The 16,686-nt window shown below is 36.2% G+C and overlaps 1 protein-coding gene across 3 annotated transcripts in view; it reads left to right on the forward strand.

The window, feature by feature from the left end:
- LOC149800866 (centlein-like) overlaps positions 1-16,686 on the forward strand; it is a 233,089-nt gene that overhangs the window by 155,074 nt on the left and 61,329 nt on the right. For 2 of the 3 annotated variants that reach the window (XM_089954882.1, XM_089954881.1), the window contains exons 15-20: positions 1,576-1,840; positions 4,051-4,172; positions 6,069-6,113; positions 8,872-8,997; positions 13,607-13,707; positions 16,604-16,686. The exon at positions 16,604-16,686 is cut by the window's right edge and continues 3 nt beyond it. In XM_089954882.1, the coding sequence (XP_089811008.1) occupies positions 1,576-1,840; positions 4,051-4,172; positions 6,069-6,113; positions 8,872-8,997; positions 13,607-13,707; positions 16,604-16,686 (742 nt within the window). The remainder of the gene's footprint in view (positions 1-1,575; positions 1,841-4,050; positions 4,173-6,068; positions 6,114-8,871; positions 8,998-13,606; positions 13,708-16,603) is intronic. The other variant, XM_089954883.1, reaches the window with a different exon arrangement.

Below are 16,686 nucleotides of genomic sequence, written 5' to 3' on the forward strand. Positions count from 1 at the left end.
AAAAAATGTACTCTGCACAACAGTACACAAATTTTATTTCTGATAAATTACACAAATAAGAATCTAAAAATAAATTCAAACGTAAGCATACTTATTTACCACCATACCTCTTCTACGCTAAAGTCTGCATATGTACATGAATACAGAAGAATATTTGAAAATCCTGCTAATTATTTATAACCAAAACATGTGCGTCTTAGAGGCGTTCTACAATTTATACCTTTCCTTTCATATGCACAAACTTTGGTCCATATTTGTAGTGTGAAATCACCTATGGCAGGGCATAAAATTACTGATTATTTTCAATGTCAGGTTAGGGATGGTGGGAATCTGGAAAGTGGACCTTAAGTCAATGATGGCAGAAATGTTAAAAGTGAATGGGAGAATAAGGAAAATTGGAAAAGTTTCTTGCAGAATGGAGGATGATATTTCAACAGCAATGTCAGGTGTAGAGTTGGATGTGCTGCAGCAAAAAATAAATGTGCAGCAATGTTTCAGAATTCTTGATTGTCAGAGAACAAATGGTTGCCCCAAGACAGGAGGTACATTCTGTGATATTGGCAAAAGTTGTGGGACAGATAAAACGTTTAAATCAGAAATCAACTATTTGAATTTTAAGATGTTAACTCTTACACACCACAACAAGTCACATGATCATGTGCTGATATTAAATGCTAACGTACTCAAGTCAGACTTTAAAGCCACTGATTCCAATGTTTTAAAGAAAGATTGTGAAACATCTAGTGCAGTTGTGTGTACAATGTGGACAGTGTATTATACTGCCTTTGAAAATTCAAGGTACCTTTCTCTATTGAAATTGCAGTGAGCAAATGGGTGTGATGCACTTTCATTTCTCAAAGTTAATATTATCCAGCAGATTAGAAAGTTTGAACAGTAGTTAGCAAAGTACTGATTAAAAAAGTGAGAATTTGGGAGAGCTCTTGTTGGTGAAAAATCTTATTTTGGAGCAAAGATTTCTTAGAAACAGCACCTTTGAGCTGTGGAAAATAAAAACCATAAAGAACAATTTCCCAATGTGTTGAAACTGGCTAAGTTAGCGATGTGTATGTCCCTTCAAACAGCAGACTGTGAAAGGGGATTATCAGCACAGAATAATATTCACACTGCTTAGGAACAGGTTAAGCTCAGAAACAATAAAAACATTGATGCTTATACAACTAGAGGGGACATGATTTGAAGATTTTGACTTTGATAGATCCCTAATAGAACAGAGCAGGAAGAAGGAGAGATATTTAAGTGTTAGATAAAATTGAATTATGTCAGTTTCCTCCCCCCCACCATGTTTGTGACCGGGTGGGGGGGGGGGGAAATTCCCCTGATGAAAAAATTCTGGGAGCTTCTCTGCACCAAAATATTTTTGCTTTATATGTTCCAGCAGTTTTAAAATATCAAAATCTCAGAGGTGGTGATTGAAAGGTGAACAAGGGAGTATACTAATTTAGTTACAGGTGAGGTTGTAAACATGGAATCCTATCAATCATTCTGAATTAAATGGTGTTACTCGGATATTTATGCTCATCATTTATTATGTTCTTGAATTCTTTTTTTTTACAGAATAATAGAGAGGTTGGAGAGGCATGGTGGAGAACAGTCCATTATTTTTGACACAGAGAGGTTGAATCGTCATGAGAGAACACATTCTACACCAGCACGACAATTCCGCAGCATAGCTTTAAGTCCTATGAAGGCCATAGAATTGGTACAAAAGTCAAAACGATCGCAATCAATGTCCCCATTACGCACCACCAAGGATACAAAGAAACAGATTTTTCACCTAGAGAAATCCCTCGAGGATGCCAGGGACATGATCAAGTTGAAGGTTTGGTTGTTTTAGTCTCACATGTTTCGACAGAGAGCAAGACAGTTGTATCACTTTTTAGCATTGCTGGAGAATTAATGTTTAGATTTTGTGTGCAAATTTTCTTTATAAATGTTTAATAGTAATAAGAGGATAAATCACAGTATGGTTTACAGGAAAAATGTAGAAAACATATTTTGCAATTTATTTGAGATAATACGAGCTCTGGTAGTTTTATATTTTTGTATTTAACCATTGTTTTGGATATCTGATTGTCGCACAACTAATTATAGCTGTGGTATGTTTACTCCATACTGTACATAAGGCTAAAGGTTAGCACAGTTTGGCTAATTATAAGCTGTGGTATGTTTACTCCATACTGTACTTAAGGCTAAAGGTTAGCACAGTTTGACTAATTATAGGCTGTGGTATGTTTACTCATACAGTACTTAAGGCTAAAGGTTAGCACAGTTTGACTAATTATAGGCTGTGGTATGTTTACTCATACAGTACTTAAGGCTAAAGGTTAGCACAGTTTGACTGATTATAGGCTGTGGTATGTTTACTCCATACTGTACTTAAGGCTAAAAGGTTAGCACAGTTTCAGTCCATTATCACTGTATCCTGACAAGATATATACTTTTTAAGGAGTCCTTGTTTTGATTTTACATGCAAAAGAAGAAATTATCTTGGGTCAGTTGGTAATTATGTGCTCATATTGAGGGTATATCCACTTAATGGAAATGTCTCATTTTCAATGTCTTTTTGACATGCCTAATGGGGTACATATAGTGTTGTCCATTGGTATGTACATATATACACACTCCCTTGATAATTTGTACCCATATAACTTGCAGACCTGCTTATAATGCAGGATAAGACATGGATCCCATTTTTGTATTCTAGAAAATAGCCCCAAAATTACCCCAATTTGTTGAACCTGAAGAAAACTATGATCAAAATTGGTAAATGAAACCTTGATAAATTGCTTGTTTTATTGTTGAAAACAGCAGATGTTGTCAAGACAGTTTAATCAATGTCATGTTGTTCTCAACTTTTCATAAGAAGTCGTATTTATTTGTTAAATTTTCTTTCCAAACAACATTCTTGGTGCACTGTAAATAACAATATTTGACAAAATTATGATAAATGAAATGTCACTAATGCCTACTGGTGGCAACACTTGAATAAATAAATACAAATTAAATGAGATTTTCATGTTTTTGTTCTTTATTTCAATTCTATTTCAGTGTAATGGTAAAAATTATATGCCTTCTTGTATTCAAAATGTGAACTAGGTCAATCTACAATCACAGCTGTGATTGTGAGCATTTCTTTGAGAACCCAGTTAAGTTTAGTCTGTGGTTTAATCTCCGACCTGCGGAAGTATATGCTGAATTTTTACACTCAATTAAAAGAAGACCTGCTTTGCATTATCAGAGGTTGGGTATCTTGAAAATAAAAGTAATTTATGGGAGAAAAAAACCCATCTTCATTAGAGAAAGCTCGTTATTGAGTTATTTCCAGTGTGATTATAAAACAAGTATTCAGCCATTAAACAGAATCACTGCCCCTCCTTCCTCCCAATTTTTATAAATGTCCAGCATGGATGAGATCCCCTTCTTGATTGTTTTGAGATCCCATGTTAACTTGCACCCTCATTTATTGTGTGGACTATGTTTTTAGACCCTGTTGTGTGCATGTTATTGGGGGAGAGGTGTACATACATCCATTTATTGTGTGGACTATGTTTTTAGACCCTTTTGTGTGCATGTTATTGGGGGAGAGGTGTACATACATCCATTTATTGTGTGGACTATGTTTTTAGACCCTGTTGTGTGCATGTTATTGGGGGAGAGGTGTACATACATCCATTTATTGTGTGGACTATGTTTTTAGACCCTGTTGTGTGCATGTTATTGGGGGAGAGGTGTACATACATCCATTTATTGTGTGGACTATGTTTTTAGACCCTGTTGTGTGCATGTTATTGGGGGAGAGGTGTACATACATCCATTCATATTTAGTCTTCTCCTGACTCTCCTAAAACAAACCAGAAGACATGGTACATATAGTGTTGCCCATTTTTACATGTACATGCATCAACACCTTGGAATGGCTTTGTACCAAGTCACCTGTTGATGGATGTATAAAGGTTACATGATGCACTTAAATCATTTTAACTGCAAGTATTTTTTGAGGTAATAGTTATTTCCTGTATTTTTCTGCAGAATCGTGAGCTGGAAGAGTTGAAGAAGGCACACAGTAAGAGACTGGAAAGACTTAAAAGTGTACAGGAAAACTATAGACTGGTGAAAGAACAGCTCAAAACACTAGAAGCTGAGCATTATGGGTAAGTAAAAGAGAAGTATCCTGAAAAGGTTGAAATTTGCATAGGTCATAGTCAAAACAACCTAATGTTTTGCTGAAGAGCTCAGAATCATATGTACACAGCATAACCATACATTCTCTCCTCCCTTCCATTCTTAAAGTGTAACCATGCCGGGGCCCCGAGTGGCCGAGTGGTCTAAAGTGCTCACCATTCCAGATCACTGCCATCTCACCTCTGCCTGCATGGGTTCGAGTCCAAGGCTTGGCTAGTGTGGGTACGTGGGAAAGCCTGCCAGTAGCTTCTCGTGGGTCGGTGGTTCTTCCCTGGGTTTTCTAGGGTTCTTCCTCCACCAGTTATACTGGCTGCCATGTATAGCCTATCTTGTGCTGAAAAATGGTGTTAAACCCTAGAACAACAACAACAACATAACCATGCCCTTTCCCCTTCCTTTCTTCCCCCCCCCCATGCCTGAAGTGATAATAGTAGTAAAACTTTGTAAGTTGAGTACTGCAGTGTTAGTTAACCATCATCCTATAGAATGTTCAAGACCAAACTGTAAACAAGTTCATTTCTAGAACAAAATATAAGTGATCTTCTTTTTATAACTTGCAAACAAGAACTAAATCAGGTGTGCATTAAAACTCTATCCTCAGTCATAAAGGTCAAACACACAGTCCAAACTAAATATACTTAAAACCCTAAATGCTATAGATGCTATGGAAGTACAGTTCAAGACTAACTGCATTGTATGTGGTATACTATTGTGTAATTGAAACATTAGTTTGATGAGTCTGTTCTTAAATTAGTACTGAAAATTTTAGTCATTAGATGCACTTCTTAAATCGGTTCTCAAAACTGTACTCAATAGGCACACTTCTTAATTCAGTGTTGAAAACTGTAGCCACTAGGTGTACTTCCTAACTCAGTACTCAAAACTGTACTCAATAGGCACACTTAAATCAGTACTGAAAACTAGTAACTTGGCACACTTAATCAGTACTATAAACTGTAGTCATTAGGCACGCATCCTAAATCAGTACAGAAAACTGTAGTCAGTAACTAGGTGTACTTCCTAAATCAGTATGGAAGACTGTAGTCAATCACTAGGTGTGCTTCCTAAATCAGTACAGAATGTTGTCAGTCACTAGGTGTACTTCTTAAATCAGTACAGAAGACTGTAGTCCATCACTAGGTGTGCTTCCTAAATCAGTACAGAAGACTGTAGTCAATCACTAAGTGTGCTTCCTAAATCAGTACAGAATGTTGTCAGTCACTAGGTGTACTTCCTAAATCAGTACAGAATGTTGTCAGTCACTAGGTGTACTTCCTAAATCAGTACAGAAGACTGTAGTCAGTCACTTGGTGTACTTTCCAAAGTCATTTTGTTTTTAATCACTAGGCACACTTCCTAAATCAGTACAGTAAACTGTAGTCAGTCACTAGGTGTACTTCCTAAATCAGTACAGAAGACTGTAGTCCATCACTAGGTGTGCTTCCTAAATCAGTACAGAAGACTGTAGGCAGTCACTAGGTGTACTTCCTAAATCAGTACAGAAGACTGTAGGCAGTCACTAGGTGTACTTCCTAAATCAGTACAGAAGACTGTAGGCAGTCACTTGGTGTACTTTCCAAAGTCATTTTGTTTTTAATTAAAAGCTGCTCATGATTTTTGAACATATCTTTCTCATGAATATTTACATAATTAAAATGGCATGTCTGCAGCATGTTGAAGCATTGGTTTGAAATCTTTAAGAACAAGGTTAAGTCCGTAACTTAAATACTTAAAGATGACAGGATGTTGTAACATTGGTTTTGCATCTTAAAATGTGAGATTAAATCTTAGTCACTATGGATATTTTTATTTGTAAAATTTGTCTGATGTTTTCTTGAGGCTAATCTGAGTCCATATCCTTACAGAAAATCTTTACAAGACCATCAGATATCAAAGTTTCTCAATAGCGAGTAGGTGTTAATTGAATAATTAGCCAACTTTGCATGCATTTGTTTATCATTGAGTAGGTATTAATTGAATAATTAGCCAACTTTGCATGCATTTGTTTATCATTGAGTTGGTATTAATTGAATAATTAGCCAACTTTGCATGCATTTGTTTATCATTGAGTTTGATAATATGTACCCAATTACACACCCGCCTAAGTCCTCCCTAGTTAAATGCCTGGAAGTCCTCCCCAGAGTGTGCCTGCACTTCTAACTGGTAATTATCAAACTCCAGTGTGACCTTGGCAAGCCGATGACCTTTGAGCACTTAATTTGCTAAAACAAACCAGAAACATGGTAAACGTCATTTTTAGCTCAGATTTGTGAGGTAGTGGCTTTACTCCAAATGTAGTTGAATTGAGCAAGTATTATCAAAGTCACACATTTTACTCAAAATATTATTTTCTTGTTTGTCAGAAAAGGCTAAGGTGTCACTTGTGTTTACCTGTATCCCATCATGCATGAAAATGTTTAAAGAATATTTTTTTCTTTAATCTGAGGAATTTATCCTGTGAATTTTACTAAAACTTAATGATTATAGAAAAATTGTGTGAAGTATTTAGTAAAATTGGAAATGTAAACAATAGTGGGTCCAAATTGCTTATTTTGATAATGATAGAAAAAAATCTTGTATTTGAGGATATTAGGACTTAAGGGTTGTTTTACCATTACAAACACTGCGCAGGTGGACTAGTGGTTACGGTGTCTGCCTTGGATGCAGAAGGTCGTGGGTTCGAACTAAAGACTTATAAAAATGGTACTAACAGCTGCCTCGCTAGGCACTCAGCATTAAGAGGTTAGTGTTAGGACTAGTCATCCTGGTGCCAGCATAATGTGACTGGGTGGGACATGATGCTATATGTCTGTGACATCCTACCCCAGTGCTAGATATCACTATAAACTGCAAGACTGTAGACATCATAGCAATATGACAGATTTTTTTTAAAATCTACGTTAAAATTCCAAAAACACACACACATTACCATTAGAAACAAACATGTCACTGATAAAATTGATTTATGCAGCACTAAATGATCATTAATGTCACCAAGGCCTTAAATACAGGATCATTATCCCCATTCCAAAACATATTAGACACATTTGCATGTCCTGCCATGAAGCATATGGTGTTACACTACCATGAAGCATATGGTGTTACACTGCCATGGGGCATACAGTGTTATGCTGCCATGGGGTATGTTTCTGTTACATTGCCGTGGAGCATGTAGGATTACACTTTCATGTGGCAGATAGTGTTACACTGCCATGGGACATATGGTGTTACATTGCCATGGAGCATGGAGTGTTACACTTTTATGTGGCAGATTGTGTTACACTGCCATGGGGCAGATAGTGTTACACTGCCATGGGCCCGTGTCCATTGGTTGCTCACCCCTTGGTGAAGTTTTTTCATTCAGATCAGTTTCTCAAGTATTGATTGTCCCAGAGTCATGCAGCTTTGCATGGATATGCATCTTGTTGATTACAGCTTGCACTTGCAACAAGTAAATCATGGTGACCAAAATTTATTTCATTCTCCAGTGCATTGTGTCAAGTTTTTGCAATCTGGTAATTGGGAGGGAGAGGTAGTTTTGGGAACAGGGACATAAAGCTTTGTTTGTGGATGTGTCTTGGTATAGACCATAACATAGATCATTTTACCAGATCGGCATTTTTCGCATTTCATATCTTGCTTCACTTGCATTTGAAATGCATTTGGAATTCATTTACTTTGTATTGCATTAAATGTTTCCATTTTAGCTATCAACTCAATGTTTTTTGTTTATGGTTTCAGAAGTGCATTTTGATTTTGCATTTTTTACTTCCATTGATCTTTTTTTATCATTTTTAATGATATGGAAATACATTTTCCAAAGTTGTATATAGTGTTAAAGGGAGTGAACTCTTGCTTTATAGCTTGACTTTTATTAAAAGTACACTTTAATGAAATAGAAGATGCTACAGGTAGTGTTGAATTCATAATAAATAAAAAAATGACTGTTACAGATGTGGAAATTAATCATAGAGTATTTGTCAGTATATTTTATTTCTTATTTTGTGTTATTCAAATGAAAATTGTACACAGATATGACCACCAGTGATGTCATTACATTGTCTGTTACTATGTCTGTTCTGACAAGAGCAATGTCACAGCTTGTATAAGGAGTGAATCATGGAAATCTAGTTGCAGCTCCAAAATAATTTATTTTCAAATGCAATCATGAATTGCATTTAACATTGCATCTGTTTTTGTTTATCTTTAATTGTGTTTTTATTTTGCATTTGCAATTTCAGTTCTCTTAAATTTTTTTGCGTTCATTCTGCATTTTGTTTATATGCATTCTGTGTGCTGTTTGTATTTTTTGTTTCACTGGTAAAATTACTCATTTCAGGGTGTGTATCATTCCGTCCTGCCAAAATTTCCTATTACGTATATTTAGTGCCACAGTGACTAATACAGTTTTGTTTGGGTCTTTTTTATTTTGCAGAGGGTGGGGCATAGGTAATCACTGACTCAGTCAGATATGTATGTGGATGCTTGTGGGTAAGTACTTGCAGCACCATCTCTACAAAAGCAGGTCACTGTTACTTAAATTTTACTCTTGAGTGACTTTGTTTATGTTTGTGTGCACATTATACTGCATGGTTGTACAAAAAATGACGACTGGATTGTTAGCTTACTAAATTCACAAATTTGTTACATGTTTTTCTTCATTTGCAGGGCTAAGAAACCTACAAAGAAACAGAAAAGAGCCACTTCCAAAGAGTTGCAGAGAGAGGATAGTGATGCTGTATGGAATGAGTTAGCCTTTGTCAAAAATGAAAATAGAGGACTTGTTGTGGAAAAGTGAGTAGGCTTTGGGATTTGGAGAATCACTATGTTTTTGTTTTGTTTCCAAAGGGGAGTAATGGAAGACATGTGTGGAATGAATAGCCCATGTTGTTAGTTAGACCTAATTTTTTTACCTCCCCCTCCCTTCATACTGTATACAAAATTCTTAGCATGTTATACTCATGTTTGTATTTCTTAGTTAGCCTATGATCCTAACCATAATTCAGTTGAAGTTTGTAGAAGATAAGATTCTATAAAGTATTGTAATTTTTATGAATCAGTCCTGGGTCGATCTTATTTTGGAAAATTAGTTTGATTTGGAACATCATTTTCAGAGGTAAATTGCTGAGGTTTAGAATTTTGCATGAATTTCAAACATAATAGTATGGGATTTGGTGGCCTTATATTGTGATTTGGGACCCTTAATGAAAAGTCATACATGTTTAAGTTTCATCCTGTGAACCACATTACCCATAGTGCTTCATATTTTTGAGAATGACATTAGTAAATATGAATTCCTGCAGATTTATAAGGGTATAAATGTGAAACTGATAAATGGTCTCAGAAGGGCTATTAAAATGAGAATTTGCCAGATTCTGTGTGGTCTCAGGAGGGCTATTTAGAATGAAACTTTGCAATAACTACTTATTATTTAAATTTGATTCAGTTCTGTCAGTTTTCAGGAACTAAGAGTATTTAACATACCATAGATACATGCTTTTAACTATTATGTTTTAAATCTAATTGCATAGTTGCACCTACAGATCTGGATCATTATTGTTTGTTCTACTAATTGTTCTATTACGACCGCAGAGACCCAAATCTACCAGCACATTATGCAATGTCAAATTTGGGTCTGTGCAGTAGATGGACTTTTAAGCAAATATATTAACCTAACCATGACTCATGTTCAGTTGTCCAAGGTTGGCTTAGAACAGAAATACTTCTGAAACAGCCCCAATCGGACAGGGCCATGTGGACAGATGCAAGTACAGTGGTTGGGGAGCCACTCTGTTGCTGAGCTTTGACACTGTCATTGGCAATTGGAATCTGGAGGATGTGGGTCTGCACATCAGTCTCTTGGAAATGAGAACTGTCATCAAGGCCTTTCATTTTTGGAGAGACCATCTTTAGGACAAAGTCATGCTCATCAAACCTGACAGCTCGGTGGTAGCGACATACCTCCTCAGACAGGGCAGTACCAAATTGTACTAACTCTGCATTTGGTTTGAGCATTCCACTGTTGATGCAGCACACAACACAGCATTGACATCTGGATCACATTTACAACAGACGCAATGTCATGGTTGATACTCTGTGTAGGAAGGATCAGATTCTCCAAACTGAATGGTCCTTCCATCCATCATCTTTGCCTGCAGCAGCAGGGATGGAGAATATATCTTTTTAGATAAGTCTTTGAAAAATAAATCTTCATACCAAAAAAAATGAAACACAAGATCAATAATGTCAAAACTGAAGCCTCTAACCAACCAAGATTTTCTCTAATTGGGTTAGCTCATTTTGTTACTTCATCTTTGTCACTTGTGTTTTCAAATTTTGTATGTGTGTTTTGTTTACCTTTCAGACACTCATTTTTGGTTGCGCTGTCTCTGCTGCTGTCTTTTTATCCAAAGGTTTTATCAAGACCTGTACAATACCCTGACCAAGGAAAGTTATTGTTATAAATCCATGTGCAATGGCTTGCACTTTTGAAAAGAAGTTTTTGACCGTAATCATATCCATATCCCCTGAACACCAAGTCTGATGAATATTTCACAGAGTATGTGTATCAATTCCATTAAACACACCTAAAATATTACAGTTATCTCTGATCACTTTAGGTATTTGTGTATATCGTTGAGTAACATAAATAACATCTGTGTTTTTTTGTTGTCTGCAGCAAGAAAATATCTGAGGTGGATTTGATTGTTTGTCCAGCATCACATCATCATATACTACTAGATTATTAATAAATCCATCGAGGTCATTTACAGATGGGGCTTCATCAATATCAGTGATAAAATCAATAATTTCATTACCAATAATTTTGTATTTTCATTAAAATCTTTAAGCACATCTTATCATCGCTGATCATCTACATATGGTGCCACCGAATACAACTTATCATCACTGATCATCTACAGATGGTGCCACTGAATACAACTTATCCCACTTAAGCCATCTCATTATCAGATTAAGCAACAATGGCATCTTACCAGACCCAGATGGACCTATGATAATTGCTCTGATAAAATTTCGTAGCGCTGGATGATGTTTGATTGGCTCTTGCTTTCATGTCACTGAGAAATAAATGATATCCTTGTTGTAGAAATATAATAAATAATATTAATTTGTATTGCATCTGATGCAGAGCATCCACCCCATGAGCTAACCCAATTAGAGAAAATCTTGGTCGGTTAGAGGCTTCGGTTTGACGTTATTGATCTTGTTTTTCATGTTTTTGTATGAAGATTTATTTTTCAAAGAAGACTTATCAGAAAAGGTCAATTCACCCTCCCTGCTGCTCCTGCTATGTTGGCATTAGGTGATTGATCTTTTTGTGACCAGATGGAATCACAAACTGCCTACCTTCGTCTCTCCAGCACCGGATCCCAAGGCTTTGTTCATGGATGCTTTGGTATCAGTTCTTATGGTCTGTGCACCTTTTCCTATCGCACAATGGTCTTAGTTCCACACAGGAAAATCCCAGCCAGGCTGAACATTCTCCAACATCCTTGGACTCGCATGTTCCATCCTTGCCTGGACCATCTTCATGCCTGGCTCTTGCCCAGCAGCATAAACAATTTAACCCTTCAATCATGGAAAGAATTGCATGAGACAGAAGGCCCTCCACTTTAAAAACTTGTGAGAGACACTGGCATGTACAGAAACTGGTGCAAAGTCCAGAAGATTGTCCCTCAGAGTGCCTCAGTCCCTCAAATAGCTGACTTTTATCTCTGGCTGTTTGAGGAGGAAAAAAATTGGTCTCAGACACTACTAAGAACTACCATTCTATGATATCAGACACTTTCCATCATCATGGCAGAAAGGATCATGGTCATGACAAAGACCTCTCAGACTTATTGGACATCCTCAAATTGCATAGGCCTAAATCTCTCACACTTTTTTCCAAGTGGAATCTTTCCTTGGTTTTTACTTTGCAGGATTATATAAAAAATTAAGCCCATAGCCAGGACTATGCTTCTTTCATACAAAATTGTTTCTGGATAGCACTAGCTTTGGCATGCAGAGTCAGTGAATTATGTGCTCTGTTGAGTTAATCCAGCCTATCTGAAGCTTTAATCAGATGGCTTGGAAGTCCTTATGACACAGCCTGGTTTTATTGCCAAGAATAGGATATCATCAGTGGGCGGTCAGAAAACCCTCATATGACCTCTCCTTTATCGACACATCCCAGGAGGCATTCTTGATCTAAAATGAGTTCAGCCAGTTCATGTTCTTCCAGGTAAACCTGGGAAAGAGGATACAACTCATCAAGGCTTCATTGTGGTCCAGGTGGGTAGTATGCATGCAACAGAACAGAGCCACCTCATGAAAATCTCTGTCACTAGATCAGAGCAATCTCTGTGAGCCTTGCTTTCGACTGTAATATCTATATCAGAGACATCATTGAGGCCATTGGCTGGCATGCACAAGTCAAACTTTTCAAGTTTCTGTCTGTGAGACTTAGCTCCATAGTGACTCACTCTGGATCTGGTAGGCCAAGTCTCCATTGTTCAGTTGGTTGCAGGGCTGTATTGACATCAGCACATTTGGACAGGCATCCTACGCAGCTTTCACTGGATTCATCCAGATATTTATTTGATAAAAAAGATTTCATTTATTTCTTCCTCCCAGACATAAATGAAGTCGTGCATTTGTGCTGCTCGTAAGTTTTGAGAGTGCATTATCTTTCATTTGATTGAACTTGGTCAATTTCTATGACATGCTCTACCAAATATTTGTCTGGAATACCTTATGAATCAATTGTGTGTATATTGACATCGAGTTTTCACCAATATGACCTCCAGTTTTTCCACCATAGCAATGGGGTTTTCAGTGCAAGACTTATGGTATCTAGTTGGCCATAAATGAAAATGTTGAATATATGACAACCAGTATGACCACCATGTTGCCCATTATGAAATATTTTGTATTGCAAGTCCTCCATGGACAGGCTTATTGACTTGGGGTTTTCACCAAAAGACTTCTTATGGTATCTTGTTAGCCCAGAATTAAATTGGTGCTAATCTTGCATCCATTGTGGTTGTGATGATGGCAGTTTTGAAAAGGTTTTGTTTGCTACTCCTTCTGAATGGATGGTTTATATTGATATGGGGTTTCTCCAAGAAGACTTAATGATATCTGATGGTTTTAAATGAAATTGGTGACGATTTTTGATACAATATAACCACCACAACAGCCATTTTGAGAATCTGCTGAAGAATATCAGGTGAATTCAGTATTCAGCAGTTTTAATGTAGTTCTGATTTTATCTTGGATTCCTGTCAATCCTCTTTGATAATATGAGCATTATTGAGGGACCTATGTCACTATATTCTGACAAACTTTTGTTGTCAGAGTGGGGTTTGATATAATTTACAATCCTAGCATTGTATTCCAGAATGGCCTTGGAGGAGGATTGTGACACCCTACGAGTTCAAGCCAGCCAAGATGCTGCCACAATACATGAGCTCAGGGTCCACCTTCAGCAGGAGAAAGAAGGTAGGAAACTACAATCTTTGTCCAGTGATAAGACCAGGATTTCTGTCAGGTGTTCTTTCATTAATTTAGTTGTGGGGTTTATCTTTTTTTTTTAAAAAAGCTTCCTTAAACAAATATTTGTAAAACATTTTAAACATGAAAGTTTTGCTTGCCATGAGAAAATCTAAGGATGATTGCCTTGGGCAAAAGTAAATATTGATATATTTCTAATAATTCATCTTATGGAATAAATTTACTTTTCTGATTTCATATACACTGCTTCCTCATTTTAGCACACCCAGTCCGCTTATAATGTGGGGCAAGTGTCAATCACATGTTTTTATATGAAAAGGTAGCCCCCCCCCCTTTAAAAAAAATAATAGGCCTCTTATTTCTTGGGCAAGAATATAGTTGTGATCAAAATTGGCTAATGAAACCTTGTTATATCACTAATTTTATTGTCAGAAATGGCAGTTAGTACCCAGAAATTTGAATCAGCATCATGAAATTCAAAACTTCTAATAAGAAGTTACATATTTTCTTAAAATAACTTAGTTGAAATGTTAGTAATGCCTACCCTTGCCTACTAATTTATTCAATCTTGTCATGTTAGTAATGCCTACCCTTGCCTACTAATTTATTCAATCTTGTCATGTTAGTAATGCCTACCCTTGCCTACTAATTTATTCAATCTTGTCATGTTAGTAATGCCTACCCTTGCCTACTAATTTATTCAATCTTGTCATGTTAGTAATGCCTACCCTTGCCTACTAATTTATTCAATCTTGTCATGTTAGTAATGCCTACCCTTGCCTACTAATTTATTCAATCTTGTCATGTTAGTAATGCCTACCAGTGCCTACTAATTTATTCAATCTTGTCATGTTAGTAATGCTTACCCTTGCCTATTAATTTATTCAATCTTGTCAAGTGAAATTTTGTTTTTCAGTCTTACTTTCTTAAAACGGTTTAGGTGTAGTCATCATAAATGTGACATGTTTTCTTATATTCAAGCATGAAAAGTGTCAATGAACCAGCAAAGCAAATCAATGAACAACTAAGCCTGCAAGCATTTATGTGAGAACCTATTTAGGTGCCAACAATGTTTTGAATTCCATTTTGCAAATGTGTTTGTTGCATCAGAAAAGTAAATTAAAATTATTACTTGGTTTGTATTATCATGTTATTTACATATTTTATATCAAATCAAGTAAAAGGGATAGTATTAAAAGGTTAAAACGCATTCAAATCCTACCTGTGTAAGAGCTAGTGGTCACTGCTATATGTTACATCATATCATTACAACTGACCAGTTGAAAACTGTTATTATGAGATCAAGTTGTTTTTGTGTGGTTTAACACCATTTTTCAGCACATGATATGCTATGCATGGCGGCCAGTATTAATGTGGAGAAAGAACCCAGGAAAACCCCGGGAAGAACCACAGACCCATGAGAAGCTACTGGCAAGCTTTCTCACATACCCACATTGGCCAAATCCTAGGCTCGACCCCACGGAGACAGAGGTGAGATGGCAGTGATCCGTAACGGAGAGCGCTTTAGACCACTCGGCCACTTGGGGCCCCAGATGATGAGATCAAGCATGGCAAGGGAACCAAGCATACTTTGTGCATCAAAATCCGATCTTCATTGATAAGATTCATTATAAAGAAGTCAGTTCCAAATCCACTGTCATCTTAAAATTTCCAAATCGGTTCGCAGAGGTTTGCTCAAGGCTGAGAATAAATTCACTGAACTTGAATCAAAATCACAACATCAATATTTTACCAACAGACCAATACAAAATTAAACAATAACATAAAAGTGAATGCCGTACAGGTCATGTGTGCATTCACTACTGACCTTTTCAAAATGAGTGTCATTGTTTTGAAGGTCATACATATCTTTAAATGGCGGTTATTCACTTTATTTGGAATTCCATACATACATATTCCTTCACAAGGTTATTATTTACACACCCTGAAAAACATATGGCAAAACTCATTGTTGAAGTATGGGAATATTTTTGGACAAGTCAACCTAAGCATGTGATCCAGTACAAAGCAGATCAAAAGGGAAATTTTTGGGTGCATTTTTTAAATAGTGCACTCGACAGCAGTTCTGACATTTTCCCGAAATAAAACTAGTGATGCAGAGCTATTAACTTATGGTCATCTAGTATATGTTAGATAAGTGCATGATAGGTGGCACTATGTAAAAAATTACCTCGAATGTCATGATACCAAAGAATCTGCAATATCTTAGGAAGCTACCATACATTAACATTCAGTTTTAGAACAACACTTAATATTTAATTTAAGATGAGTAAATGTGCCTACATGACTGCTTTAACATTCACAGTAGAATGCATTTGCGTTCATATGCAGTGATATATTAGAAAACATTTTTGCTGGTACACATATGTTTTGAAATGTAGAAACCTCTTGGAATAATGTTTTCATGATTTTTTCAGAGATTGGTTGTCTAGAAAAATAAAAGTAATATAAACAGAAAAGCAAACAACTTCATTAGAACAAGTTTTTTACTGACATATAGCATTTATTAAACCATTCAATTCTCCACCCCCACCCACCACAGTCAACCTGCCAGTGTATATTCTTACTTATGCTATGGGTTTTATTTTGAACCCTACTTTGTGAGTTATTGAGGGAAGTGTGTGTGTGTGTACATTTTATATATATATATATATATATATATATATATATATATATATATATAAGAAACTTAATCATCTGTCTTCATGTAGAAAGAAATTTTATATTGATTGATTGATTGGCAAAATATATAAAGAAAAGCAAATTAGGATGCATTCATTTGAGACAGGATTATTTTCAGGTTGGAATATTTTGTATTCGTAGTTTGTGTCATTTTAATAAAGTGTCCTTACTCTTCTAACAGAGAGAGCATTTGAAAAGAAGAAACTGGAGAGAGATGTACGTGAGAAAGCTGACACGCAATCACAGATAACCTTGTTAAATTCT

This window comes from Sinohyriopsis cumingii, chromosome 4 (genome assembly GCF_028554795.1).
Source record: "Sinohyriopsis cumingii isolate HCF-2022 chromosome 4, ASM2855479v2, whole genome shotgun sequence".
NCBI classification, from domain to species: domain Eukaryota; kingdom Metazoa; phylum Mollusca; class Bivalvia; order Unionida; family Unionidae; genus Sinohyriopsis; species Sinohyriopsis cumingii.